This window comes from Condylura cristata, unplaced genomic scaffold, assembly GCF_000260355.1.
Source record: "Condylura cristata isolate star-nosed mole 26May11 unplaced genomic scaffold, ConCri1.0 scaffold00005, whole genome shotgun sequence".
In the NCBI taxonomy this organism is placed as follows: Eukaryota; Metazoa; Chordata; class Mammalia; order Eulipotyphla; family Talpidae; genus Condylura; species Condylura cristata.
In genome coordinates this window covers 54,077,563-54,105,486 of record NW_004567106.1, presented here as the reverse complement: position 1 = coordinate 54,105,486, position 27,924 = coordinate 54,077,563, and the positions used below count along the sequence as shown (strand labels likewise).

At 36.5% G+C, this 27,924-nt stretch overlaps 1 protein-coding gene across 1 annotated transcript; it reads right to left on the bottom strand.

Annotated features, from left to right (window-relative positions):
* Positions 1–173: 173 nt before the first annotated feature.
* On the bottom strand, positions 174–24,708 carry ING3 (inhibitor of growth family, member 3). Its single transcript, XM_004676977.2, has 12 exons — positions 24,532–24,708; positions 24,210–24,281; positions 21,610–21,710; positions 20,074–20,139; positions 9,528–9,624; positions 7,768–7,839; positions 6,835–6,954; positions 6,406–6,563; positions 5,618–5,811; positions 4,212–4,404; positions 3,901–3,939; positions 174–2,356 (listed from the first exon to the last, which is right to left on the bottom strand). Exons 1-12 carry the CDS (start codon positions 24,557–24,559, stop codon positions 2,240–2,242), a joined length of 1,257 nt encoding a protein of 418 aa, XP_004677034.1. The 5' UTR covers positions 24,560–24,708; the 3' UTR covers positions 174–2,239.
* Positions 24,709–27,924: the final 3,216 nt, after the last annotated feature.

Sequence of the window (27,924 nt, the reverse complement as noted above, 5' to 3'; positions counted from 1 at the left end):
TACACCTCTTGGTGTAAATGTCACAAAGCATATTAATAGTTGGCCATTTTTGTGATGAGGTAGCTCCATGTTTGGCCCATTTTGTAACTATGTCTCCCAGATAGTAATAATAATAGGTTCCACCCATTATGAAATAATTGTACAACTTTTTGTTTTATTTCTTTACATGTTGCATAAAATATTCAATGCTTGAGTTTAAAATTTGTCAAAATGTTTTCTGAGTGATTTGGTAACCAGTGGGACTCACACATTGAAAGGGGCTGTAGCAGCTGGAAATAGGGACGCTCCTGACTCTAACAAGGAACTTTCTCTTAAAATAAGGCTGCACATAAGGCTTTTTCCTTTGACCAATTACTATAAAATAAATGAATGTAGAATAGTCATTCTACATAATTAGATTAAACAATACCATTGAGCATCTCCAGGCAACATGCTAATAAGTTAATTGAATATTACCTTATACATAATATCTCATAAAGGCCTACAAAATCTCCATGAAAATAACTGAGTATCACTCATAAAGTCATGATACGCATATCATGAAATCGTGAGTACTCACAAATGAGCCTACTTAGTTTTACGGGCTGTCTAGTTCTAAAATCTGGCTATAGAAGCTCAAGATTATAGAACCTTAACGCTGAAAGAGACCTTTGAAATCTCCTCTCTAGTCCATATCCACTGGGTAGCATTGCATAGATTTTACATTTTTCTGAGTAAGTTCTAAGAGTGGTTTTGATTAAATAAGTGGTTTTGATTAAAGAAGAAATCTAATGAACTGGTTTCATATATAAAAGAAACAAAGTATTTTAAGTTTTAAGGGGTTTTTACCAACCCAAATCGATACACCTTAAAGCATACCTCCACTGTGTGAAATTGATCATTTAAACAGCACCTATAGAATAAAACCTTAAGAGTGCTTTATAGACATCCTACAGCCAGCATCACCCACAGGTCTCATAGATAGAAAGTATTTTATGATTTTATTCAATATTCAGCCTTTTAAAGTGGTTTCCTCAGAAAGTGGAATAAGGCCTGAGGTGATTCAAAATTTAAATTAGCCGCCAAACTAGTATGTGAAAGAATTAAAAATAAAGTTGAAGATTAAGTTCCCAACTAGAGGGTCTCTACTTAAGTTGCTTGTTTAAGTCACAACATTGATAGCCATTATTTTCGTTTTACCTGCTGTGACTGGACTTTTCTCATGTCACTAAGACTATGAGGAAAGCCAGAGAGGTTCTAGAAAAATACATTCTCATCTCATAGTACATTAAAAATCTTTCCCTTATTTTCACATCACAAATTCCAACACGATTAAAGAAATCACAGATTCCATAGCAGGCTGTGTCCTGGGGCCTCTGTCCTTTCTAAATCATGAAAACTGGGATTTCATTGGAATTAAGAAATATCCATTATTAAGTGTAAAGTATAAATACAAGTAATTTTTTAAAAACTTTATTTTAACACCTAATACAATTCCAATTTTAAGGATTACTTGCACAAAAAAATAAACACATTTGGTATAAAAATGTATCACTTTAACACCCTTTCCCCTTCAATCCCCCACCCCCCCATGAACTGCACTCTATCTGGATGCAGAAACATATAAAGACTAATGGCACAAATTAGTTTTTACCTACAGGAGTTTCTGTTTATGTACCCAAGTACTCTAGAGGACACCAGCCCACTTTATCACATAAACCATTTCCTTCAGCCTGCTGAATTTAGTTTCACAAAGAAACAAAGCTTATTATAAAGGCATTTTAAAAACCATTATCTTAAATTCTCTTTAGAAGCACTGACTTTTTTTTTTTTTGAGATCATTTATATACAGTGTTACATAACAGCTCTGGAGTACAGTACATGCAGCAGAACATACCTGTTGAATATAAAATACTTTTCTTAAAATCTTCATCGTTGGAATTCTTTGAAATCTAAATTATAGAATGCCCATAACTTTGAGAAAATGGTTGAGGAGTATAAATGTCTGCATATGTCGGGACACTGAAATAATCCAAGGCTAACTGGAATAATATTCATAGCACACCAGGAGTGCATAAATAATTTACTTACATTATTAAAACACAACCCATAAAATTCAAGTTCAAGATCTTACAGGATTGTCTGTAAATCCTTTAAGTGGTTGTCTGGAAATGCACTGTTTCTTCTTTCTCTTTTTTTCTTTTTTAAAGTCTTACATAAAATGTTTGCTGAGCCTTCTCTCTCCCTCAAGCGACCGTCTTCATTTGTGCCGACTGCCTCTTCTCTTCATGGCAGCAGTGCACTGCGGACAGTACCACTTTCCTTTTGGTGCTTCTGTCAATCCAACGCAGCCATAGTGGAACCATTCTATGGGGCACTAGAAAACAAAATTGCAAAGAGAGAGCTTTTGGTGCATCTCGGGGATAGAAAGTGTACTCAAGTACACCCAGTAGACTGAATATTATTCTTCGTACACATGGACACAGAATCCTCAGATCTGAAAGGTTATTTACAAATCATTTAGACCAACCAACAAACTTTGGAGAAAGGAAAATGGAGGCACCAAAAAATTAAGCATCTTTAACTGCTCTGAGGTTCATCTTCTCTAGGCCGTAATCCTAAATAATGAACTAAAGTTCATTAATTTTTATTAATTGCAGAGTAAACTGATACCAACTTTCAAGAATAAAGAGTAAGACCGGTCTCACAGGTAGAAAGTAGATGTATTTTATTCAATATTCAGCCTTATAAAATGGAATAAGGTTGTAGCTACAGACAGAGGAATAGCCTGGGATTCTGATCTGAGTATCTCTTCTCTAAACTGTAGAGAAAAACATTCTACCCTGTAACATATCAAGAGTCCTGCACTTCCACAGGAAATCAGTACTCAGAAGAGCACAGTGGAATCAGCAAGACTAGAAGAGTACGGGTAGAAATTTCATTCATGGCTTTGTTTGACAATGGTGTTCTTGAAGTGTCTGGGCAACACTGTTCTGCAGTGGTCACACATAGCCACAAGAGAATCAAAGGAGGAGAGGGAAGGATGGTCTTTCTGTGTAGGAACATGTTGTTGGGCCGCTGTCAGGTCAGGAAAGGACACACTTTATATCAAATCAACCCTTCTTAACCTTCAGGTTGTTTTAGAATTTAAAATTTGGTAATGTTAAAAGTTTTACAGGGCTCTCCCTGGTGGTGCAACGAGTCAAAGCATCACATTATGAAGCTCTTGGAAGCCACTGCAGCATGAGTTCAATCTCTTGCCAGGGAGTTGACCCACATGGTGCAGCAGACTTCTCCTGACCTGCCCGCTGCTCCCCTCAGCAGTGTACTTTGTCACTCTGCCTGATCTGCTCCCCACTCTGTGTGTGGTGAATCTTCTCACCCCCAAACCTTTGGTCTGTACCCTAGTTCTGTAAGCATAAATAAATAATTCTTAAAAAAAAAGTTTTATAGTCTCAAGATTCTGACATTACTGAGTAGTACTTGTACAGAATTCAGGAGAAAAGATGGAAAAGAGGGGTTGAGTTGCATGAAAATAAAGGGGGAAACTCTTTAGCATTCAATAAAAACAGATCTCTAAACAAAGTTAAACTTCCCAGAAAAGAAAGAGAAATGCCTTTCTTTCTTCTCTCTCTAATAGCAGAAGTGGCAGCTATCAGCCAACACCTGCAGAAGACAGCGGGAAATTCTGTACGTGAGAGTGGAAAATCACCTCAGATTAGATTCTCAACATTCTCACACTTCATCTTAGAATCCTGCTTCCTGAAAGAATGTATGGCTTGAAAACTCCAATTCTTCACTTGATAAATGTACTGGATTCTAGTAACATAATATTCTTTAACACGGGTAGGAGGTATTATTAATGTTTTACAATTATCTTTCGAGAAATGTAATCTGTACACAAAACCATAAAATACTTACATCTTGGTTATCACAGCCCACCATCTCACCATAGGATACCTAAAGAAAATAAAATATTTTTATTATGACTATAGAAAAGGTATTAAGTCTAAATTAATTGTTTGTGATACTGACAGAAAATAGAGGAAATGACACTGAAGAAACAATTGCACTGAGAAATAGGATAAATAGTTTATAGGCTTTTTTTTTTTCATAGACTTAAGGACACAGGCACAATGGAGGGAATAAAAAGAGTAAGAAAGTAAAAACTGTTATCCTTGCCATAGTTTTATTGTGCATTTATAGGCATGAGGCATGTACTGGACTTTTACCTGATTACAAATACAGTATCGTGGTTCATTTGGATCGTAAGTCCAGTCAACCTGGCTGTTTGAGTCAGATTCTGGTACTACTGTAGCTTGCTGAGAGATTTCTTGTACAACAGTTGATGATGAAGAACACGATGATAACGAGGAGGAAGAGGAGGAAGAAGATGACTGCTGGCTTGAAGATTTGTTGTTGTTTCTAAAAAACAGAATCAGTTTTATTTGTTCATCATCCAGAAAAAGTTACCTAAGAAAAATAACTCTTAAATAAGTGGCATGAAAGGAAATTACATCAAACACATAATGTTTAATATTAAGTTAAAATTGCTTGGATTTGAAGTAAACACGTGTAAAAGTAAAATGTTCACAATGGTTTTCATTTTTGCTTAAAACTTGTTTTCTGGAGAACAAAGGTATTTAAAGAAAAAATTCTTTTAATAATATTCTTTAAATCATTTTTTAATCAGTTACTATATACTTACCACTGACAAAGTGAAGGGATTACTTTTAAAATATTAGTTATGCCTACTTTACAGATTTTATCTGCAATAAAATCTAAAATACAAAGTATTTGATGCAAACGATCACAGCCCTCAGCCCACATGTGAAGACTTACATATATAAAATAGAACCAAGTACTGAAATTCACAAGTAATTTACCATTATCTGCTTACTAATCAAATTTTTATAATACAGAAATCTGTCACAAGTGGTTAACTTACATTTGGGTCATTAATACAAATTTTGAAAATACTTGACATTTGTTGAGTCATTCTGTATTGGTCATTCTTTCAGAGATTTACTCACAGAAAAATCAGTATATTGAAAATAAGCTATAGTGCAACTATTTCATAATTAATTCTTTTGGTCTAGTATTTGACCTTTTTATTAGGTCTCAAAGTCCAGCATATGTGGGTAAATGGAGCTGAATGCTGCTGCTAAATTTTCATATTTAAAATGCACACACTCACTGGGATTTTTCATAATTTCAAGTTTTGGGAAATAAGGCAAAAAACCAAGGTACACTGATGTTAGAATCAAAATGCAGACTGTTCAAAAAAAATTCCCAGCATATAATTTGTATTTTATGTATTAATTTACCTTGAAACATATGACAAAACAAAATATAAATGAAAAACAATTCCATAAAATGGTTTATTCTATGACTAAAGAAAGTAAAAGAAGTAACCTGTTAACAAAGCCAACTTACAGGTCTAGAAAAATTAAAAACACCCAATACTTTACTTTTTAGACTTCAACCATTCGAAGTATGTGAACAAAAACTGGTCTTCCCACCCCTCCAGCCTGAGTACGAGTCGCTCACAGAACCTGCCGGAGCGCAGTTGCAGCGCACCGCGCCCCCAGAGCAGAGCGCCCCCAGAGCAGAGCGCCACTGCGGCAGCGTAACTTACTTGCTCTTTCTCCCACTTCGAGAGTCGGCCGCTGAGGAGCTGGCATTCTGTGTCAACGTCGTCATGAGTGCCGAAGATGATGAATAGCCAGCTGTTTCCCTGGGCATTGAAAATTCTTTTCCCAACTGAAAGTCATTATTTTTAAACGCTTCATAACTGGCTTTTAAACTTGATGTTCTTCGTCCTTCTTTCATCTGAAATAAACGTTCATGGATACCATTAATATACATAAATATGTACATTTTCTTTTTCAAGTCTTGCTGATTACAGTATTATTTTGGCTTATTAAATATTGAGCCATTATTCTCATCATTATAATTTAAGCTACTTTATGTAAAGATGTAAACTCGTTTTTACAGTTATAATGTAGCTACAGGCTGGGTGACTAGGAAGATAAACTCCACAGGATAGGTAACTAGGAATATAAACTGTACAGAAGCAGACTCCAGGCAACCAAAGAAAAAGCGGTGGAACTGACAGGGAATGACGCACTACACTGGCAGGTGCAGAGATTGGAGTCAAGAACACGAGCCTTTGAGCAATTATGATAAGAAGGATCTGTGTGAAATTACACAAATCCATTTGTTTACTTTCCCTATCAATTAGGTATTCTCTATGTATTCATTTCATTAGACAAAATGCCAGATATCATAGAACTATGATATTAAAATAAAACTGTACAAAGAAAAAAAAAACACCTCTCTGTTCATATCTAGTTGTTTCTATATGCATTTGCTGAGGATTCTGACAGAAGGTTAATATCCTGTTTGCCAGTCTCTTCTCTTTACCTGCGCTGTAGCCTGCACTGCTTGAGCGGCTGCCATGGTAATTGCCCCTGCACCGGTGCCTGAAGATAACGAGCCAATATTATAGGATGCCAGAGGCTGAGAGGAGTTCACATTGTAAGCGCTGTTGGAAGAGGCTGTAGAATTATTATTTCGACAACCTGTGAAAAATTAAAAGAAACACAAATGGTTGGAGAAAACATGTTAGTGAGTTTAAAATACATTCTTTCCCAGCACAGATAAAATCATTAAATTTTATATTTTCGTGTTACTGTAAAATTTTCATGTCACATTTTTCCTTTTTCTCCTTTTTCCATGCATAGACTTTAACCAGTAAAGAACTAAGGATTCATTCATCCTGACTACTTCCATTTCACTTATTGTAACACAAACAAAAAAAGCAAACTATCATATTTAAGATAATAAACTCACCTAGTGTATTTTCCTTAGAGGCATCTGATGTAAGGGTAGACAGAAGAGCTTCAGATTTAAACTTCTTTTCAGGAATATGATCTGTTGTCGTGTGGTGAGAAGTTGGATTATATTTCCTTTCTGAATATAAATAAAGAATCCACATGTTTTTAAACTTTAGAGAACTAGGGACAAGGCTACTTACATCCAGTTATAAACTGGTACAGTTATCACCTAAGTCACTCATAGAATATATAGCATGTTATGCTTCCTTAGAAGACAGGACAAAAAGAACACTGTATCACATGTTACATAAGAGTAGATGACTCAAAATTTAAAAAACAGAACACTTCAGTAGTGATTTCTATCAGTACTGATTTCTATCAGTCAAATACTATGGTCTCATATACAGCATGAGGGGAATTTTGTTGTCAAAACATTATCTACAATTTAGGGAAGTTTTTCATCAACACTTTTCATGTTGCATTGATTTGTCAATAAAATGTGCTAACAGCTATACAGTCAGTTACTTCTCCTTTACTCACTAACTTCACCAATCACTTGAGACTTTATTATATGCCAAATAGTAGGCTGAGCACAGGAACAGCAAGGATTAAAAAGACAAAGAGCCCACCATCAAAGAGTTTATTGTTTATCCTGTTTATAGCTCTCCCTAGAGATAAGTTATCTGTAAGTAGAGAGCATATGCTGTGATTAGTTCTATACATTCTTCCCTTATGACTTCCTGGGAAAACATGGCAACCTGTTCTCAAATCAAATATACTTTTCCCAAATGAAGAAGTAATTGCAATGAAAAAAAAACTTATCTCACAAAATAGAAGGAAAGGCTATTTGAGTCTCAATTGGTTGTTTGAGGTAATAAAAGAAAATACACAGTAAATATTATGTCCTAACAATGTATGTCCAATTTTAGTTGCACTTAACCAAACTTACTTTCCACTGGAGTATGTGAATGAGCATGATGATTGTTCACTGGCTGTGAAGGAGTATCTAATTCCAAAGATCCTTAAAAAGAAGAGGCACCATTATACGTCACAGTGGAAGCTCACCCATCCATCAGCTATCAGCACTGTGTTCTCTTATCCAGCAGAGCACTGGCATGCTCTGATGCACATGCCTGTGCCATTTTACCCCAACATGTTAGAGGATCACCACTGCCAGTTTTACTCGAGCCAGTCCTCTAGCAGGCAGTAATCTACTTCTTAACGTTCATAGTAAGTACAAAACTACACCAGGCATGCTAATGTCTAATTAGGAAATTCATCACAATGGGTACTGCAAACATGGATGAACTTCAGTATTAGGTGAGGGGACTGACTATATGAAAAATTTTTTTTGATTACTAAAAAGACACATGATAATAAAGGTATCCTTAAAAGAAATCGATTTTGCTTGTGAAAAGTGAGCTATAGCCTCTATTGCCAAGCATTAAAATACTTTTAAAGAAATTTTCTGGGTTTATGTTGATCCCTTGAGACAAACTTATGGCAGGGGATAGGATGGAACCATTTTTATAACTTGATCCAATTTAGTTTCATATATCTGTGCCTAACATAGGATGCTTCATTAACCTTCCTGTAGTACTGAACAGGCCTGAGTTACCATTATTCACTGCTACTACAAGCATTGCAAAAAAGAAAAAAAAAATCAAAGCAGTTACAGATGAATTTATTTTTTTCAAAGCACTTACTAACCTTATAAATTCCATCCCACCCCTGACCAAATAAAAGTATCACAAACAAATCATATGATCATCTAAAGATATAGAGCTACTTCTGAATACCAAAACACAAGTATGGATTACAGGGTGGATCCTTGACTGGTTGCTTCTTGGTTGATTTCTAATGAGTATATAAACTGATCTATAACCTAACACTGTGAAGAAATCTTTCACCTATGTGTGGAAACAGAGATGTGTTCTTCTTGCTAAAATGAACTAAGGGGAAAAAAATTCTAGCAGTATCAGTCATCATATTGATTTGGTTCAACTAATATTGAGAGAATGCCAATACCAGGCTTTGCACCATGCTATCTGCTTTTATGTACATTACCTGCGGTTGGAAGAGATGCTAACTTAAAGAAACAGAGGGTATTTTGGGAAATCCATTTTGGGGTGGTCTCCTAAATTAAACCCAAGAAGTGATAAGTATAGGAAATCAAGTGGAGTCTTACAAAGAGATATTAAAATAGTTTCTTGCTGATAAGGGAAAGCTTAGGAAAGACATTTTCAAGAAAAAAGAAGGAGTGATATGGAACCAAACTGAAATTCTTGTAATACAGTTAGAGAAAAAGCCTTAATACAATTCTTAAGAAAAACTAACAATCTTCTTCAAAGTTTAAGTATATAAATAGGCAAAGCAAAGTCAATACATTTAATGACAGATGGTTAACTTATGTAGATGGTTATATTTCTTAAAACCTTTATTCTTACCGGTTACCTTGCTAGCATATATTCATATGATAAATGGAATGATGTAATATGCTATTTCATCAAGAGTGAGCGGATGATGTCATGTGTTATCTCTCTCAGAGTCTATGACCCACACAGCTCCACCTGCTGGATCAGAGTTCTCCAACCTGGTTGTAAACATCCACCGAAGTGCAGGATCTGGGAAGTCTCTGGGACAAGTGTTTCCTCAATGATTTGCACAAGTACTGTCCAAAATTGATGGAAAACTGTAAATTTTACTTACGCCTCTCTAATATTTCTGTAATTCCAGCATTATCAGCTTCCAGCTCCATTTTAAACTTAGCCAGTTCCTGATCCAGCTTTCTCAAGTGTCGATCTACCTGTTTCAAAGAAGATATAAGATAACCACCAAAATTTGGGACACTATTAAAGTGTCAGTTCAATGAGGAAACCTAAATCTGGTTCTCTTAGTGATTCTCCTTTATATTCTTCAACAAGTCAGGTTTGTAACCTATAAGAGCATTAGGCTAAACAATTTCCCAGTCCCTTTTATAAATCTTCAGATTTAGGAAACCAGATTCCCAATTTACTAGAAAATATTTGGAAGATATGGGACATGACAACTGCAACAAAACTGAACTCGGGATTTGAGGGGTGAAGATGTGCACTATGAAAACTTTCCGGCTTAAGTCCTCTCAGGGTACTATCCAGCTTAAGCCCAACTAGACTGCCACAACATAATCACTGCTGTTTAAAATGCAGTGAGGGCCCTCCACTGGCGCAACAGGTTAAAGCACAGCACTATGAAGTCACCGCACCCCTGCAGTGTGGGTTCAATCTCTGGCCAGGGAAGTGACCCACATGGCACCACAGACCTCTCCTGACCCGCCCACTGCACCCCTCAGCAGTGTTCCCACTGTCTCTGGTGTGTCTTCTCATCCCCTGCACCTCTGCCCTGTACCCCAGTTCTGTATACATAAATAAATAAATCTTAAATAAATCATCATAATAATAAATAACTGAAATGAGGAGTGGAAGATCCTGAACCTAAAATAAAGAGGTGACTATTTTTGATGCATACATTTCTCTAATGAGGAAAGTGGATCAATATACTTGTAGACATTTAGGAAAAGGATTGAAACAAAAGCAGTGTTTGGCCAGAATACCCATTTCTCAAAGAGCCTGTTTAAAATGGTTCTATTATAACATTAATGTCCTTGTTGACAAAAATTTACTTTCTCACTCACATAGAGATCGTGGACTGATTTTAGAAAACTGGCACTTCAAACTAGCAATAAGTTTGGATGTTATATTTAAGCTTAGTATTAAATACTTTCAATACTTTTTCAAATTTACTACTTTGATGCAAAACCAAAAAACACAAGATCTTTGAAAATATTAAAGTTGTACTATCAACACCTTTTTCAAACTCTAGTTTCCCACTAGATCACTGCCATAACTAAGAGAACTTTCTCACTAATAACAAACTGTCTACCATGTGTCATGAGGGCAAGAACTTAAAAAAAAGACATTCAATTGCATAATGTGTTTCTAAAGTGAGGGAGAAAAGTAGCAAAATAAATTTTGTATATGGTGTTAGGTGCCAGGTAATGTCCTTGCTACAGTAGTTTATCTTTTCTAGTTCTCATCCTAAGTTCAGGAGATAGATCATTTTATAAGTAAGGTACCTAAGACAAAGAAGAGTCAAGCAATACACCCAAAGTCAATAGCTAATGCACTATGGGAAGAAGATATAGCCTGGATTTATTTGTAATAAACTGCACCTCCCCCTTTATACCTAATATTGCTCTCTGAATTTGTACATGCAAGAGCCATCTATTTTTGAACACAGTAACAAATTCAAATTGAAAAAAAAAAAATACATTGTCATATTATTTTTTCTTTCCCATATTAAAAGCAGTCATTGGGGTGTTGGTTTGTGATTTTCCAATAATTTAAAACTCAATTTCACCTCCATCCTTACACACGAGTTGTTTTTCGGAACCAGGCAGAAGTTGTAATTACAAAATTTTAAATCTTTCAAAGTCACATATTATGGATGCTTGTTCCTATTCAAAGAACCTGCAGGTAATTGAACAGCCTTTAGTGGAACCATCTTCCAGTAATAAAGTGTGAACACAGACCTTAGGTACTGAAGAATATCTCTCCTACATTGTCAAAATTTAATCTCAAGGGAAATCAGAAAAAAACTTATTTAAATTCCAAGAGTACTTAAGTCAATGAAAATACTCCACCACCTTTCTTACCAATAATTATACTATTAATAAATATTGAGTGCCTATCATGTGCTTGGCACTTGGTTAAATGGAGACAAAAGAATAAAAGAATCCTGTCTTCCTAGAAATTTGAAGTTAACTGACATGTCAAGGTTTCTAAAAGGTGTTTTAACTTAAAAATAAGGTTTAAAAATATGTTCCTTGAATGTAATAAATAAGCAAGAATTAAGAATGGACAGAAGTGAGACTTCCTGGTGGCAAGGGGTAAAGTCTCAGTGTTATCAAGCTGTCTCCAGTCACTGTGGTATGAATTCAATCCCCCAGCAGAGAGGTGACCCACATGGCGCAGAGACCTCTCCTGCCTCCCTGCTGCTCCCCTCGGCAGTATATTTCAGTAGATCTACTTCTTCTGCTCCCCACTCTGTCTTTGGTGAATCCTCTAATCACTTGCACCTCTGGCCTACACCCCAGTTCTTATATGTATAAGTAAATAAGTAAAGTCTTAAAAAAAATGACCACAATTAGTATATAGAAGAAAATAGAACACTTGGCAGACACAAAAGAGATATGAATGAATTTGATAGTGAAGAATGGGCTGCCTTTAAATAGACAGAAACAAGGAATTATAACTACAGAACATACATATGGGAAGAAAATGGTGTTTTCAGAAAAAGATACAGTGTGGTCCTTAAGAAATATACAAAGTACAGAGAGTAGTAGTGTTAGAATCTGATGTTTTATTATATCTGAAAGTGTGGAAAATAATGAAATTTGCAAAGCCAGTTAACTCAGAAAAGAGCAAAGGGACCCAAAGAATAATCCTGAAACTAACCACATGAACAAAACCAAACCAGAAAAGCATTAAGCACATTGCAGCAGGCAGCTTTTGTAAGAGCTTTTAATCACTTTTATCTCCCAGTGTATAAATATCCTGAACAGATTAATATTATAAGCAATATTAGGTAATGAGAATTGTTTTTCTTAGATTCACCATTTCTGTAATAAACAAAATTAGGACTTAGAAAGTAAGTTGACCAGAAGATTTAACTCCAGCTATAAAGCATCAGGATACTCAAGTGAACTGAATTGAAATCTGTAACGCGCATTCCTTCTACCTACATGATTCTGTGTGAGTAAAGTACCTATTCTGATTAATTACCAAAAATCCCCAGATATCAGCCAGAATAAGAACCTAAGTTGCCCAAACCTCCATATACTTCTCACCCTGTAAGACTGATTTATAATTCTAAGCAGGGTACTGATCCAATTAAGAGATTTTGGCATTAGCCATAGATTCCTAACCACAAGGCTGACCAAAATCTAAATTATTGATGCTTTTCCACTTACTGGCAATAAATGCTAGTCACAAGTTTCCTTACTCCATAACCCCAGATCTTGTCTTATAGCCAAAAATCATTAAGAGCTTTGAATTTAAGTCTATTATACCTTTTCTGACCTTTTTTAGAGACAAAGGAAATTCTGTGACATATTTTTCTATATTCATGACCGTAAAGATATTTAAGTCATACTTAATACTCCTCTGTATGAACAAAAACCCTCATCCCTTTACATTTTTGCAGAATTGCAACCCTTTCTTTACCCCAGTTTTCAATATTCAAACTTTAAAACATGTCATTGGTAGAAACAACTGAACTAAATAAAACTTTTTAAGAGTTATGGCATAAAACACTATTAAATTCTAAAAATTTAGATATCTTGCTCAACCTTTCACAATGAACACCCAGTGTATGAGGTTCTAAGCTGAAATCCATAGCAATAAGAGAAAAACTTCTATGTGTGGAAAGACCTAAAAACGAAGAGTGAATTAGAGAAGAAAAGGGAACCATGAACGCAAACTATTTCTCTGATAAGTCATGAAAATGATTTCTTGTATCTTTGAATTATATTTAAGCTAGATGAAAATTTGATCCATCTTTATGCTGAATCAAATACTTGAGGCTTTAGCACATAAGCTACATCTAATCATCTTCCTAAAATCCAATAAGGAGAGGAGACAAATCAAAAGGTCAGACTCACATAATATATTTCCTTAATTAGAGGATCAGATGAAGAATTCTCAAATTTACTGATAAAATGTGGGCCTGAAATATAATCATCTCAAGAACAGGGCAGGATATAAAAAGGAAGCAAGTTCAAGGGCACTGAGCACTGTAAGAGGCTGCTAAAATCATTCAAGCATTAACGAAAAGTTCAAATTTTATCAGAGTGTACATAAATCAACTTTATTAGGTATTGTAATCTAACACAGCCTTATGACAGAGACATCTGGCTGAGGAACACAAATAAGTGTTTAATGACTTAGAATCAGGATTCTGGAAAGAAATTATTTTAATAGGATAGATTTTTTTTCCTGTTAGTCAAATTTCACTAAGGCAGCTACTAAAATAAATTATCAGATGGTACTGTGGAACCACTAATTCCACAATTTTTTCATCTGTTGACACGTATACAGTCAGGTTTCTTCCCTTAATAGATGAGGTAATCAGCACTGTCTGTCATGGGAATAAAAAAATGACCGATTTTTAAATATCTCATTAAAAAACAGTGCTATGAAATTCTCTGCTATCAAAAATACTGAGGGATGAACACAAACACAATTACATACTAAAACTGGTAGTATCTTAAAATTTATAAAAGAATATCAATAACATGCTTATTAAAAATTACTACTAATAATGTGTTTCGACCAAGGTATTGCAGTCTCCTGTAAGGTGTATTCCATTCTCAGTTTAAAATCCTTCACTGGCCTCCCACTGCTTCTAGAATAAAAATCACACTGCTCACTGGCTTCAGCCCCTGTACATTATGGGTCCTGCCAATCTCCTTTTATACCATGCTTCTACTCACTGCACCAACCACACTGGCCTCTTTCTGTTTCAGCAAGGCAAACTCCCTTCCACCTCAGATTTTATACTCAGCACATTATCTGCCTGAAATGTTCTTCTGAAGCACTTCACATGGCTGGCTCTTTCCTATTTTCTAGGTATACCACATTAAATTCGCCTTTTCACACTCTACTCATCCTGACCTAACTAATGATAATCTCCAAGAAGTCATTCTTTTTCTTTCTTTCCATAATGGTTATTTCCTTCACCATACTTACCAAAATCTAGAAGTGTGTAACAGTTGCCTCTCTTCACTGCCTGCCTGTGTCATTACTACCCACCAGTACAGTGACTGCTCATAGCTAAACTCTATCAATATCAGCTAGTTGAATAAAATTTTCCCACTACACAGAATTGTGTAAATACAAGTACCACTACTTATTGGGTAAATGATCTAGGTATACAAAAATTACTAGTTTTATACTTAAAGTCCACTCACCTCTGAAACACATAGCATTTAAACCTCTCAAATGTTAAAAAATGTCATAGGAATTAAATTTCTGTTTAATATTTATAAAGACTTTCCTCTGAATGTTTACTGTTGATTTTCGGGAAGTGTAACTAATTTGAGATGGTAACCCCATTTAGTGACCTCCCTACTGCACAAGTCAATACTTCTGTTTGATTCCGATTGCTTTCAGGGCTAAAAATGTGCATTTCTTATTCTCAAGCATGAAGTGTTCAAATATGACACACAGCATTGCAAGGCGGGTACATATTGTTATCACTTTAGTAGTTATTCATAATAAGTGGTGCCAGTTTCTCATTAATGTTTGTGGTTTCAAATTAGTTTAAGAAAAAAAGCTTTCCTCTTAAAACTTTGTAACTAGCTATATAGGTAATATGTCTACATGTAAGAAACTTAAAAGGGGGACTCAAATGACTAAGCTTTGGGGAAAACGGGTTGATGCCCCTCCAAGGTACGTATGCTTCCATTTACATTCAGCTCATCTGTGGAAGCCCTGAGGGGACAGAGTGTCCAACCTACCTTCAGTGGTCTTGTTAAGGACCTTACATTTTATGAAAATAATAAGGCTTTACTAGGAATGAGTTGTCAATACTTTCAATAGTAAAGTTTAATGAACACTTAGTAAGCAAAGGAGGGCTCTCCCTGGTGGTGCAAAAGGTTGAAAAGCATAGCACTGTGAAGCTCTCTGCAGCTACTGCAGCATGAGTTTGATCCCCCGTTAAGGAGGTGACCCACATGGCACAGCAGATCTCTCCTGTCTCACCCACTGCTCCCCTCAGCAGTGTACTTTGTGAGTCAGCCTGTTCTGCTCCCCACTGTCACCAGTGAATCCTCTCACTGCCCCTGAACTTCTGGCCTATACCCCAGTTTTTATGCATGAATAAATTAATCTTTAAAAAAAAAGGGGGGCCCTCCCTGGTGGCGCAGCGAGTTAAAAAAAAAAACAAGGGAATAAAAAATAGCAAAAAAAAAAAGGGCATAATTCTAAAATGAAAAATATTAATATCCCAAACATGTACATCACTCTAAGTCTTAATACTTTTATAATAGCCATTTATAAATACTGTTTTGAAGAACTTTCAAAATAATCTATGTATAACAGAAAAATATCCACAAATTGATGAAACTAAAATAAGAATAACTGAAAAAAGTTACCAAAAAAAAAAAAAAATCGGACAAAGACATGGATCACAAAATTGAGTTTCTGATCTTCAAAAGTGAGGCTGTAAAGGAAAATAAACTCACCTGAATTATATTACTTTTATTTTTCTTTCTGTGAAGTCATAACTTTAAAAAAGGAGCTATTTGTACTATCATTGCTTGCCCAGCAAACCAATCCAGTATCTACACACTAAAATGTGACTGCATTACCTTTTGAGAAATGTCACTCAACTAAAATACATCTGAGACCAGCAATGACATCATTAAACCTAAGACTCATACTTAGGAAGTTAAACACTGCTTTTTCTTCTCTATTACTTTATTCAGTTCATTCTGTTCAACAATTATTAAAGAATGACTATGCGAGGCTCTGAGCCCACTAAAATTTAAAGAATATTAGAATTCTTGTATTTATAGTAGGAAAGACAAATATACAAGCAAAAGATAAACAACTATTGTGCAATTTGAAAAATAACACAGTGATGCATGTCACAATGACGTGAAGGCTGGCATGAGTCTACTGAGGGGTAGGGGAAGGAGCAAACTACTAACAACGTCGATACCCCACGTTTCCTTCCAAAGCCCCTCATATCTGGAATGACAATGCACCCCATCAAACAACCTTTCTCAGCCTCCCTTCAGATAAAAAGGGCTATAACAGAGGAGCAGAAGCCAGCAGCATTAGAGGAAGTCTCTTTAAAGCAGCTGGGGGAAGTGCACAATATGCTCTTCTGAGTAATCCTTGACTGCAATTCTCCTTCCTACCCAGCAAAGACAGAGCACAGCTAAGCAGCAGCCCGAGGCACTGATGAGATTGGAGTTGCCAAAGAACCCAGATTTAGGCCCTCCCTGGTGGTGCGGGTTAAAGCACAGCACTAAGAAGCTAAAGCCACTTCAGTGTGAGTTCGATCCCTGCCCCAGAGGTGATTCACATGGCACCACAGACCTCCCCTGACTCCCCACCACCACACCCCGCTGCTCCCCTCAGCAGTGTACTTCTCAGTCAGCCTGTTCTGTTCCCCACTTTGTCTCAGGTGAAGCCTCTCACGGCACCTGCTCCTCTGGCCTGTACCCCAGTTCTGTTTGCATAAATCAATAAATCTAAAAAAAAGAGAGAGAGCCCAGATCTATTTCCTCTAAAAGTTATTTTACAGACAGGAAAATACTTTTTTCATTTAAATCACTCTTTTGTGGCTTTTTTGGTTATATACTGTGAAATCCCTTCGCCTAGACATAAATTTCACAAACATCAACACTGAGATTATTTTAATAACGAGACAATGCATACGCTGGATTATAAAAGATGGAGAAAAGCATAGAGGAAGGGATGAGAGCTACTTAGAAAGTACAATAAGCAAGACCTACTGAGGAGGCTAGGGGCAAGGAGGGGCCTAGGGTGATTTTCAGTATCACAGATAACCACAGGTCAGTGGTTCTGCTGAGACTGAGAAAGAAAAATGTGTGTATGGATGGGAGGGGAGGAGGAGGAGTGAAGAATGAGAGAAGAAAAAGGAGAGGGTAAGAGTTAGATTTTAATGCTGAGCTCAAGGTCCTGGCGAATCTCAGAAAAGATAGTCAATTCAGAAAACTCTGAGCTTTTAAGAATAATGTAACAAATTGTTAAAGCAAGGAGAACACATGAGAAAGAAACGAAAGAATGCTTCTCAATGGGGTAAAACCGGAATCTGACAGAACGATTCTTCACCATGTGGACTGATCTTCCTGGGCTGCAGCTGGGGCAGAAGAAGGAAGACAGGAACCTCTACGTGAGAATCTTGTGAACAGAGTAAGAAATAACACAGGCCAGGGGCAGAACCCTGAGGATTAGCATCCACCATGAGTGGAATCCATGCAGATTGAGAAGGCTAATAAACATGATTAACACTGAGTCTCAAAGCAGACAGGGTTTTTATATTAAGAATATTATGATTGCTGAAATACAAAGCAACAAAGTAGCTAAAAGAGGAGGGAAGGACTGAGGGAGAAGAAAGTAGCAGAAGCCATGAGAAAGGAGGGAAGGAGAGAGTAAGAAAAGACAAAAAGACAGTCCTAGAAATATGGAAGATGGGGTAAAAAAAAAAGTTTAACTTGGCAGAGTATAAATGGAAGCAACGGCTTCAGGAAAGTAAAAGCTACTTAGAGAAATGACAGGGAGTGAGACTTTAAAGGAATGAGTGCCCCGACCTGCCAAGCTAAGCACAGTGCACACCTGTGCGTGCACATGCATGTGTACAAGACACAGCTCTCTCTCTATTGATGTATATGTACACACAGATGCCTGCCACGGGGCTGAGGGTGGAGGGGGGTTTCAAATCCTCCTGTAAACTACAAATAATGCACTATTTTACAGACAAAGACTGAGGCTCTGGGATTAAATAACTTCCAAATTCCATCAGTGGTCTGTTCATTATAGATACTTGCTTTTTATTGTGTTGTGTTAAATTTATTACATCACCTTTTATTACTTCACCCTCTAACATAAGAAACCTATTGCTCTTAAAGATTTCACTAATTTATACTTCCATTCCATGTAGCCATTATCTCTAAATGAAATGTTTTCCCCTCAACGCAATACCTAAGTCCAGGTCACTGAACCTGTGAATAAATTCTGTTCAAAAGTCAACTTATAACCCCAAATAATTCAACCACACTGCAAGACTTATTTCAATCTTCAACTAGACACCCCTTAATGCTCAAATGCATTAATCTCTATTTGTTACATGTTTCTACAAATTCTCTTTACTTAAGGGGCACCATGTTCCAACTGGTTTTCAGACACATTGAGAACAGAAACTATGTAGCATTTACACATTATACCTTAGTACAACTCCATTATTGGTAGCAGAGAGTGGATGAACAGTATGGTAGAGAGCAGATAGATACATACACACACTAAAAATGTCTTGTTTAAGCTATTTTTTCTAAAATAGTTATTTTCTTAAGATGTAAACAGTTCAAAAATAACAAAATAAAAACAAAAAATAGAACCAAAGGGTTATATGATTTTTAAAAGTAGTACTAGTAGTCATTAAATGTGAAAAAGAATATTACTAAACTAAATGGTCCCGGATTCAAATAAATGTCTTCTAGCTCAGACAGTAGAGCATGGGACTGCAGGTTCAAATAAATGTCTTTTTCTGTTTATAGACACAACTAATGACAAAAACAATGAAGAACTGGGTTTTCTTTTTCCCCCTCATTGCACATTATTAGACAACAGCCTACTCTACCTTTCTTTAGGCAGTGTCTATACAAAACTGTTTCAGAATAATTATATGAACAAAAGAAAGTAGGGTTATTACAGCCATTAAAATACTCTACCATATTAAAAAAACACTAAACATTTTCTATAACTTTACTTGACAAATGTTTGTTAGTCTAGTACAGCATTTCCAAATGGACCCTGTGTCTTGCTCATTGGAACCATTGATAGTCACATGTTCAGTAACAAAATTATATCCAGACAAGACTACAAAAAAGGGGTATCAAAACTATATGCTAAAATTAAGCAACAGTGAATAAATGAGCATTTATTTTGAGCTTTAATTTGCTTTGAGGTAAAACTAGAAATGAGGATTTCGCAAGGCATATTTTTAGAAGATGCTTTTACATAAAATAAAAGAGCACCATAATTATAACAATTTAAGAAGCACTGCATTTAGCTGTCTTCTTGGTGATTTCAATCTTTAAGTACTGTTGCGGCTGCAAAAAAGAACTATTATGAACATTTATTTTACCTTGTGTTTCCCAAACATTTTTGTCACCTGTGCTAGCTATTGAATTATCACTTAATAGTTGAATACTGTCTGTTAAGACCAATTCAAATGATTCTCCATTTTAGTCAGACTATCCTGAATTCTTGTCAAAATAGTACATTTATCTGTATTTTACTCCAAAAAAAGAGAAATCTCTAGACAATTTAACAGGCAAGTAAATATACTACCTTAAGAGTAAGTCTAACAATCTTACATAAGTTACAATCTCAATCTAAAATAGGTTACAATATTTCAAACATGTAGACTTGACTAAAATGTACAGCACATTAATTGTACTTACCAAGTCATATATCTGGTTTGCCAACTGTACCTTCTCATCTGCATCTTCCAAAGCTTTATAGTAGTCCTGAAGAAAAACATTTTCATTTCAAGAATAAGTGAAAGTTTTAAAATATTTGTATCTAGGACATGTAACAGCATATTTGCCATACCTTGTTATCACTGTCAGTCAACCTGCATTAGCAATAAAAACCCAATTAGGGATAAGGTAGAGATGAGGTAGAATTATAAACTATGGAAAAATGGCCAAGCATTATAGGAAGAGTTTCTTATTATTTCAGGTTTCCTAGAAATAATGTAAGTAAAAACAAATACCATTCTACACTGTGTCTCTACACTAGTAAAAGTTATGAGATAATGAATAACTTTTTCTTTAAAAAAAAGTTAAGATTTATCTCATTTAAACTTATACCCCTTATTTTTAAAACTTGTTTTTATAGCAATGTAACTACTGAAAGGATTCTGACCTGCATGTTACTAGTTTCCAAAAATTGTTCTGTAACCCTCATTTTAACATAGACATCATCTCATACAACTCAGTCAACATATTTCTACTCAGTCTAAAACAAACCAGTTAAAAACAAACAAAAGGATCCTATGAGTTTCCATGGAATACAGCCTTTTCAGAGCATAGCCACGCTGTGCTATAATATAAGAGAGTAAAGGAGTGACTCTGGGATGCACATGCGCAATGTTGAAACTCAGCGCATCTGGACTGCCTGTATCCTCTAAGGCAGGACTAATTCAGCTCAGACCTTGAAGGTTTTTCCCCTTAATAGAAATAATCTCCCTATGTATTAAAATAAATAATATAACTACTCTAACCCTGCCAAATTTCTTTCACAGTCCATCCTTCAACAAGTCTATGAAGGTAGGAGATGAGGAACCATCACTACTCAGAGATAGATTATACCCGGTGTCACACATGACCGAACATGGGTCTTTGAAGTTCTCCAATGTATCCCTAAATGAACTAAATCCGAGTTTTAAGCAAACCTAATGAGGATCAGCATTCAAGATCAGCATTCTAATCTTTAAGAAAGCTGTAAGTTCTGTAACACTCATAAAAAATCCAAAGTATTTCATATGGTAGCCTAATTTATGGACAAATTCAGATTTTCAAACTAAAACATTCCTTCAGAAAAGTCCCTTCCACTCTTAAGACTTTGTTCCTCCATGATTCTACTAACTTACATACATAAAATATGCTTCAAAGTGAGCTATTTTCATCCCAGTTTGTAACCCAAATTACAGTATAAAATTTCTAAAATACAACTTGAACCATCTATTTAAGTAGAACAAAACAAGTTAAAAAGAAAAATGTGTACTTTTTCACTATCCACTAAGAGAAATTAATGAAGCAATTTTTAAACTATCAAAATGCTTCAATGATTAAAAATTCTTAGACTTGAGGCTCCAAAACACAATAAATTCCAGCATCATTAGTAACTACATATCAAGAAAATAATTTCATTTTAAAATGCCTTTCTCAGAAGGTTCCAGAGTTTACTGATATATCATTCAGAGTTGAACATACTTTTTTGATGGATGCCATTTGTTCTTCTCTCCACTCCGGTTTATTTTTCTTTGCATTCAAAAAGAATTCACTGACTCTTTGTTCTAATTGATCCATTGCATCTATGACATGATAAAAACATTTCACATTTAGATGACCAGATCCATACACTGACTGAAAACACATGCTTTGATTTGGGGCAAGAAAAGTATGTCTGAAAACATAATGTCCCCACCTGGCCAGTTACTTAAGTAGGTCATACTTTGACTGTGGACATAACATGTCTAAACTACCTTATTTAAAAAAAAAAATTATAATTTTCCTGACTCCCTATTTTTGTTGTCATTCTTTCTTTTTTTTTTTTTCCCAACATTCAAAGCAGCCAACAAATAGGTTCTATACCATAATTTTTCAATAGTTCAACTTTGGGAACAAAAGCTAATGGTAATAAATCAGTCAAACATGATAAAACAGCATTTATTGAAAGTACCCCAAGATAATCCTTGTTTCTTTTAATAAGAAAAAGTGTTAAATATTTTAATTTCTTGTGATATGGTGCTTAGTTCTCCATCCTCTTGTATCATCAGTAAAAGCAGTAAGTACAATCATTTACCCATTTAATACACGATTATGCTGCACAGATTTTTTTGAAATATGACAAGAGTCACCTCATTCCTTATCTCCAAAAATTGAAAAATTAAAGGGATTCTTTCATACACAAATTAAGGAAAATTTCTTCAAGAATGTTTCAGTGGATAATAACACTTTGAAAATTCTGATGAGTCTTACTATTAACTTTTTTTAAGGATTTTTCTTCTATAAAGAAGCATCTCCAACTTATTTGGCAATAAAAGTCATGTTCATCTAAAATACTATTAATTTTAGAAAATGTTATTTATTGTAAGCAGTGTGTATTTGTCCAAATTATGAGAATTCTACATTGTAATGATAAGGAAAAAGTATAACATAAAAACTGTTTGAATGCCTACCTTGTATCAGGTACTATCCATTCTAATTTATCATTTTTAACTCTCAGACAATGAAGCCCTCAGAAGTGGTAGTGTACTCATGATCAATGTCTAAGTTGGTAAAAGACCTAAAATGAATTCGTATCTATTTCACATAAAGATCTATGCTCAATCCTGTAGAAAACACTGTTTGAGCAAATCCAGACTATTTCAACTACATTAAAATTAAAATTAAAACGAATTCTATGAACTAGATGTAAAAACATCATTTACACTTCCATTTCATAATTCACTGACTAAAAGGTGGCTTCCATGCCTGATTTAACCTTTTATCAGGCACTACATGAACCTGGTAACAACGTATATTCATGAATAATAAGTATGAAAGTTTCTGGGAGATGATAGTGAGAAGCACCTCAAATTACCTGAAAACTCTCACCCTCTGGATTGTTTGGTTCTCTGATCTCCTTCCATGACATTCTTCTCCTTCCTATCACATCTCAAAACCCAGATCTTTCTCCACTTACTGTCAGCAGGAGAAACATTTTATATAAAGCCTAACCATATCTGGGACGCATGGGATTAAAGAACATATATTCTGAGGATATACACAATGAAGGTCAGTCATGATATAATTAAACAATTTAATTAACTGCATTTCTTTAAAACGAAAGAGACACACAGGCAACAGGGTTTCACTTTATTACACATTTTAATTATGTATCCTATAATTTATTTCACATTCTTAATTTTAAATATAGTATCTCTTCAAGATAGTTGCAACAGCTACAATATAATCATTTCACAAAGAGGGAAGGCTTGTAAAGTTCTTTCAGAATATGATAAACATAAATTAGTGCTCAGTGTTTTGCTTTTTTTTTTATTTTGTAAGTATAATTTTGCTTTTAAGTATTTACCTTCTCACCAAAGCTCAAATTGTTTACTTTTTCTATATCATAAAATGTTTAAGGAAACTTCACAAAATCTGGTCATCTAAACTAAATACTGCTTCATGAAAGAGCAAGATTAATTTTGGGAATAAGTCACTGAACTACCAAACTCCCATGGAGAGAAAAATCAAAATTTTTATTATTATTACTTTACTGCAAAATCTTACTGTCCTTCCTCATTTAATTGAGAAAAAAAAAACATGCTTTTGACAATTGAGAATGCATCCTCTGAAGTGTACCTTTTCAAAACTTGACATTCCAAGTTCACTAGAGTCTAAACCATATATAATCTGTGCTTCCAGGTCTTTTCCGGCCTTGACGTTTGAATAAACTTTAACAAAATTACACATGTTGAAATCTATGTTGCATAAAGAAGTCAAAATCTTATCAACACTTGTACCGACGTGCAATAAAGCAGATCTACACTGTCAATGAAGGTAAGAAACTTTTTTTGCACTGTCCCAAATTCGAGAAAAAAAAAAACAATGCCCCCTATGCCGCCTCCTTTGATCAAGCAAAGGGAAAAAGTAGCGTGGAGAGGCACTAAGAGGCAAGATTCGGCATTGCCGGGTCTCCTTAGTAACTCCATAGGTACTGGCGAGTGAGCCGGAGGAGAGGCAAAGAGCAGGAGGCGATGGCATGGCTGGCAAGCAAGTCTGGCACTGACCACGCACAACCAACAAGGGCAAACGCGCGGACTTACTCTGCACCTGCAGGTCCATCTCGCGCATCTCCGTGAAGCGGTCCCGCAGATCCATAGGAAGCTGCTCAATCACTGTCAAAGGGAGAGTTCGTCAGAGGGGCGGGGCCAACGGCGAAAGTACGCGCCTACGTCGCTGAGTGCGTGCGTGCGTGCGTCGGGGGGGGGTCGAGGGAGCCGGCAGCCCACAGCGAGGCTGCCAGTTACCGTGAGAAAGAAACATCCCCCGCCTCCCCCTCCCTCCCGCCATCCCGCTTGCCCGTCCACTCGCGCTCTCGCCAGCCCGAGGTCCCACAGACGGCCACCGCCAGCGCCGCCCACTCACTTTCCAGATAGTCCTCTAGGTACAACATCGCGGCCCTTAGAGCTGGGGGGACGAGGGGGTCCAGGGGTTTATTTGTGTCACTCGCTGTCGCCGGAGTTTTGTCCCTTCCAATATGGCGCCTCCGCTAGCAGCACCCGCTCAGCTTCGGCGGAAAAAAAAAAAAGAAAAGAAAAAAAAAAACCACTTTGGCGCCTGACGGCGCTTGCCTCACTGCCGCCCGGAGCTGTCATTGGTTGACGGAGCCAATGACGTCAGCCGACCGGACCTCGCCCCCGCGCCTTTGTGGGAAGTGTAGTTTCATTTCCTCTGCGGAGAGCATTGACACGGTGGCAGTTCTGCGCGTGGAAACTACAAAAACCGGGCGCCCTTGCGAACGGTGCGCAAAAGAATCTGAAATGCGGTGCCTCTGTTTATTTGTTGATTTTTGCACGGGGGATGACGGGAGTTGTGTGCGCCTGCATAACATAACTAGGAACAACTTTTCACCTGTTCTTGGCCGCTGTGATTCCATGTCCCCGCGTTTATGAGTCATGGATTTCAAGTAGAGCTAGGCAAATGGTAAAGGTTCTAACGCTAGAATAATCGGCAAAGTTCGGCAATTTGGATTGTTTGGAACAGAACTCTGTGGGAATTTAGCTACAATATCCACGCTTCAACATGCTAGGGACATCTGGTTGGCTTCCGTGTCACTAAAATAGTTTATACTAAAAATATGGAGCGGATATGTGCTTTCCGTATTAAAAGGCGTACACATGGACTTCTATATTCTGGACTGCTGTCCGTCTCTTCGCCATCCTAATGATCTATATAACCCTCCCCTCAAAGAGCGACCAGAATTAACGGAGGTAGCCTTAATAGCTAAAGAGCTGCGTCAGCAATAAGTTGTATTATTTACTAAGTAGTATGTATTAGATGTCTAGTCCTGAGCATTGTCTTTTTCCTACCTTTTGACTCCCCTGCAAATGTTCTCCCATAATATTTTTAGTCCTTCACTGCTCAGGTTTTCTTAACCATTTGCGCTCGGTAATTGCTGGATACTGTTATTTGCCACCCGTCTTAACTCTCTTCCTTTGTTCAAAGAAAACTGTCTTTAGTTCATGACTTACTGTTCTATTTTTTTAGATTGGAACGGAACACTTTCTGCATTTGTATCTCCTGCTTTCTCCTCCGTTACATTTTCTCACTCTCAGGACTTACTGCTTTTAAGCGGGATATCCCCTGTCTTATTGATGAATCACAAAGCAAACTTACCTCATTCCTAATGAGAACTATTTTTTTCTGTACTTTTATCTAAAACCTAGTGTCTTTCATTCTCCTTACTGTTTGCCTCCCACCCTCCCTTTCTGCCTTTATGATTACGTGTTAGACCTATAAAATTTTTGCAAGCTCACAGCGATGAATCTCAATCAGAATGCATTCCTTCTCTCACTCCCTGTCTGCTTCCTTTCCAAGTTTTAAAACCTATGTTCGGGATTTGAAAGGATTCCTACATCTCAGGATTGTTATATTGTAATAATTGTAGAAATGTATTGTCTGTTTTCTCTTTAGTGTTGCTCATCTTCCATGTTCATTATCTCTCAGAACATGTAAAATACACTTGAAGACATTCTCACTTTATTCTCGACTTCCCCTCAACCTTTTCATATGGTGTCCCTTAAATTTTCAAATAATTTACAATTTTAGGAATTCTGTTTGCTTTCCATTTAATGCCATTTTCTAATCTCCTATACTCCAAGTCTGTTAAATCCAATGCTGAAAATGAAATGGGTCTCTGTGCTTGTCTGTTAGTCATCATGCCTGTTTCCTTGTGGGCTGTGATTTTTGGACTCTGCACTCATGTTTCTAGAGTTCTAAGTGTTGGGATTTTTGAAACCAGAGTTAAAATTGAGTTTTTGTACAAGGTATTAGAAATTGCTTCTGCAAGTTGCTTGGAGGCATCATCAACCCTAGGACCAGATTAAATTTTCCACTGGCATTTTATTGGATTGTACCGACAGATTGCAACTGGAAGTCAAATCCACATGGCTTTATAGATTCTCAGGGGAGATTTTTTTTCTTCCTTTTAGGGGGCAAAGTCAAGATAGCCTTGTTTCCTTACTGACTTGTACATCAGTTTTACTTCTCATTTACCCTCACACTAAGAATGTGGCCTTTTGGGACTTCTGATGTAAGTCTCCTATTCGACTTCTTGTTTGATTTTATTTTCTCACTTTCGCATGCTGTACAACCACTGAACACCGAAGGAGGAGTTTTATGTTTTAACTTTGACCTGTCCTTATTTCTCAAAACGATGTTTTCTTTTTTTGCCTTCCTTTTTCTCTGTGAATTCCTTCAATTCTCCTTGCTCATTAATGTGTTTGATTTTTTTTAACCAGTATTTTTTTTTTTAATCAGGTGGCTCATTCTGAATACCTAAAATAGCATGCTGACAGAACTAGTAGTCTTTAATGCTTCTGCTGGGAATTTTTTCCATGTTACATAAAACAAGATCATAGATGATCCCCAGTTCAGTCACTATACCTACACACTCCAGAGAAACCAAAATAAAAACCTCACAGTATACGTGATTCTTATTCTTTGGCTGTGTCTCAACAGAAAACTGCACATGTACGGCATATGATAACTGCTTACATGCTAGATCATGGAGTAAGCACCACCTGATTTGGCTCCCACTTACACTCATGGGGGCATTTCTAGGCGGTGCCCTTCACACACAGGGTGACCGTATCTACATTCCATTACTGTGCTCCCTGATAGTTCATGAATTTACCAGGGACAGAACAAAGCTAGATCTAGTAGGTGTGTTCTTGTGGGATTTGAAATTGGGAATGAAGAGACATGGAGACTAAAGGTACTGTGGCAGAATTGCATTATTGGAGCACAATAAATAAGCAAAGCAGCTCCATGACATTTTTTTTTTAAGATTTATTATATTTATTCGTACAGAACTGGGGTACAGGCCAGAGATGCGGAAGGTGAGAGGATTCACCAGAGATAGAGCGGGAAACAGAACAGGAAGATCGATGAAGTACACTGCTGAGGGGAGCAGCGGGCGGGTCAGGAGAGGTCTGCCTCGCCATGTGGTCGCCTCCGGGGCAGGCGGGAATCGAACTCATGCGGAAGTGGCTTTAGTTTCTTAGTGCAGTGCTTTAACCCACTGCGCCACCAGGGAGGGGGAGGGCCAATGACATTTTTTTTCCCCACTGTCTCTGTTACTTTCACTTTTTGTATGATGTTGAGAAGGGTATTTTCACACAACCTGCCTCTTACCGGATCTGTAAACTGCGGGTAATAGTACCTACGTCATAGGAGGGTTATTTTGAAATATCATCAATGCAAAAAGAAATTAGGTTAACATGATGCAATACATATCAGTTTCTATTATCAGCATCA